Source organism: Engraulis encrasicolus, chromosome 19, assembly GCF_034702125.1.
Source record: "Engraulis encrasicolus isolate BLACKSEA-1 chromosome 19, IST_EnEncr_1.0, whole genome shotgun sequence".
NCBI lineage: Eukaryota > Metazoa > Chordata > Actinopteri > Clupeiformes > Engraulidae > Engraulis > Engraulis encrasicolus.
This window is the reverse complement of record NC_085875.1, coordinates 14,652,882-14,655,381: the sequence shown is the minus strand read 5'-3', so window position 1 is coordinate 14,655,381 and position 2,500 is coordinate 14,652,882. Positions and strand designations below refer to the sequence as shown.

The 2,500-nt window shown below is 45.2% G+C and overlaps 1 protein-coding gene across 1 annotated transcript in view; it reads left to right on the top strand.

Annotated features, from left to right (window-relative positions):
• The window catches only part of ush2a (Usher syndrome 2A (autosomal recessive, mild)), a 582,756-nt gene that overhangs the window by 443,279 nt on the left and 136,977 nt on the right, over positions 1–2,500 (top strand). The window contains exon 62 of the mRNA XM_063184090.1: positions 2,351–2,477. Within this exon, the coding sequence (XP_063040160.1) occupies positions 2,351–2,477 (127 nt within the window). The remainder of the gene's footprint in view (positions 1–2,350; positions 2,478–2,500) is intronic.

Below are 2,500 nucleotides of genomic sequence, written 5' to 3'. Positions count from 1 at the left end.
GCAAAAGCACTAAATAGGAAGGACTTATTCAAGAAAACCCACCGCGAAAGAAAATCTGGAAAAATGTTCTTCACCACGCAATATAGCTCACTGTCATACAAGATCAAGAGGATTATCAACAGAAACTGGGGCATTCTTGATGGTGATCCCTCCTTACGTGAAGTGTTCTCTGAGCGCCCCCTAGTTTCCTTTAGGAGGGCTCCCACACTGAAAGATAGGTTAATGAGAAGTTACCTACCTGCATCCAAACCTCCCTCTTATTTTCCAAAGCCAAAAGGCACATACAAATGTGGCTCATGCAACCACTGTGATAACATCTCTCGCCAGAGCGCTTTTATGGATGTTTTCAGTGAAAAGGTGTATTACTGTAAAGATTTTGCAAACTGTAATACTACACATGTAGTGTACAGGTTAGAATGTGGATGTGGCTGCTTCTACATTGGGCGCACAAAACGCAGGCTTCGTGACAGACTGGCAGAGCATAAGTACGCCATAAGGACTCAAAATCCCAGCTACCCCATGGCTGTTCATTTCAGAGAAGCTGGCCATACAGATCTGAACTCAGTGAAAGTAATGGCAATAGAGGTCATCAATAAAAACACAAGGGGTGGGGACAGATTAAAACGGCTTCTCCAAAGCAAACTTGGTGGATTGTTAAATTGAATGCAACAACATTTCCGGGCCTCAATGAGGATGTGGACTTTTCTCCATTTTTGTAAATATCTTTTTATTTTTACTTAGAATGAACTTAACAATCGGACTGTGGGATGAAAAAGATGGTAGATTGAGATAATGAAAGACTGTTTTTAATTATTTGTTTTGGTTGTGGGAGACACTTTGATAAATGGTTGTTTGTATTTACCTTGTGTGGTTGGGGAGGGGCGGGCTTTCTGTGTCATGTGACCTAGCTCTACCTCCTTACCTGATATACCTTTCACCTGCAATTGTTTGGCATGCCCTGATGAAGACAATGGGTCGAAACACGTAGGCATGTAGCCAGTATTTAATAAAGGCTTTTTAAACTTTAGTAAGGAGTGCCTCAAATAGTGTTTTTTTACCTTTTCATGGAAGTTTGGACGCCCAAGTTCTTTTTGATGAGCACCCTTTTTAACTAACTGGATACAGGACCCAGTGAAGCATTCCCTTTTCTCTTTTTTTGGGGTTTTATTACATCTTTTACCGTTTGGCCGTAACAGCCAATCAAAATCCTCCATATAGACGCCAAACAGGAAGTGAGCTCATATCTCAGCAACCCATAGTCAGAATCTTTTGGGAATCGTCACACACATTCTTGGCTATCCCATGACTCCCCACAAGAACTTTCAGGTCTCCAGCTCACTCGCTAGCGCCACCAGCAGGTCACAAATCAAATTTCGAGGTATATTTCTGCTTGTGAAAAATAACTGTGCATATCTCTGACAGTCTGCCTGCTCAGCTCTTTCGGTTGCCATGGCGACTTAGGCGGACTGACTGCTTGGCCCCGCATTGCTGCTTGCAGCTATATTTGATAAAGTATTTATAACGTATTTATAAAGCTTTTTTTGGGTAGTTATTGTAAAGTGTTACCAGTGCTTCTTCTTTCTTTCTCTCCTCCACCCATGCCCCCTCTCTCTCTGTCTATTGCTCATCTTCACTGACTCTTTCCTTCTCCCCGCCTCCAAGTTTGAAGTTTGAAGTGTATTTATTTAACAGAGGGACAACATATATGACTATAACTAGCATTAAAAAACAAAAAGCAAAATATACAAGATTATAGCCATAAGGCTAATTTCCTCCAACTGACTTTAATTTCCCTGCAACTATTTTTTTTTTTTACATTCATCACATCTTTTTGACCTCTGTCTCACTCCTTCGCTCTCTCCTCATCTATTCTTGTCTCTCTATTGTTCTGCGTTTACATTTTTCTCTCAGAGATACAGCTACATAATACAATGTTTCTCTCTCTCCCCTCTCTCTCTCTCTCTCTCTCTCTCTCTCTCTCTCTCTCTCTCTCTCTCTCTCTCTCTCCCTCCATCTCTCTCCCCCCTCTCTCTCTCTCTCTCTCCCTCCTCCCCCTCCCCCTCTCCCCTCTCTCCCCTCCCCCCCTCTCTCTCTCTCTCCTCTCTCTCTCTCTCTCTCTCTCTCTCTCTCTCTCTCTCTCTCTCTCTCCCTCTCCCTCCCTCTCTGTCTCCCCTCTCTCTCTCTCTGTCTCTCTCTCCCCCTCTCTCTCTCCCTCCCCTCTCTCTCTCCCCTCCCCTCTCTCTCTCCCTCTCTCTCTCTCTCTCTCTCTCTCTCTCTCGCTTTCCCTCTCTCTCTCTCTCTCTCTCTCTCTCTCTCTCTCTCACTCCCCCCCCTCTCTCTCCCTCTGCAGGAGGCGTGTAAGCCCAGTGCGTTGTGTCCCCTGTCTTCTGTGTCTTCGGCGTACTGCGGTGTGTGTGATTTTAACCCCGCGGTGGAAGTGTGTTCGCGGGTAGCAGGGTTGCCCCCCCAGTCTCTGCCCCTGCCCCTGCCCCTGCCCCTG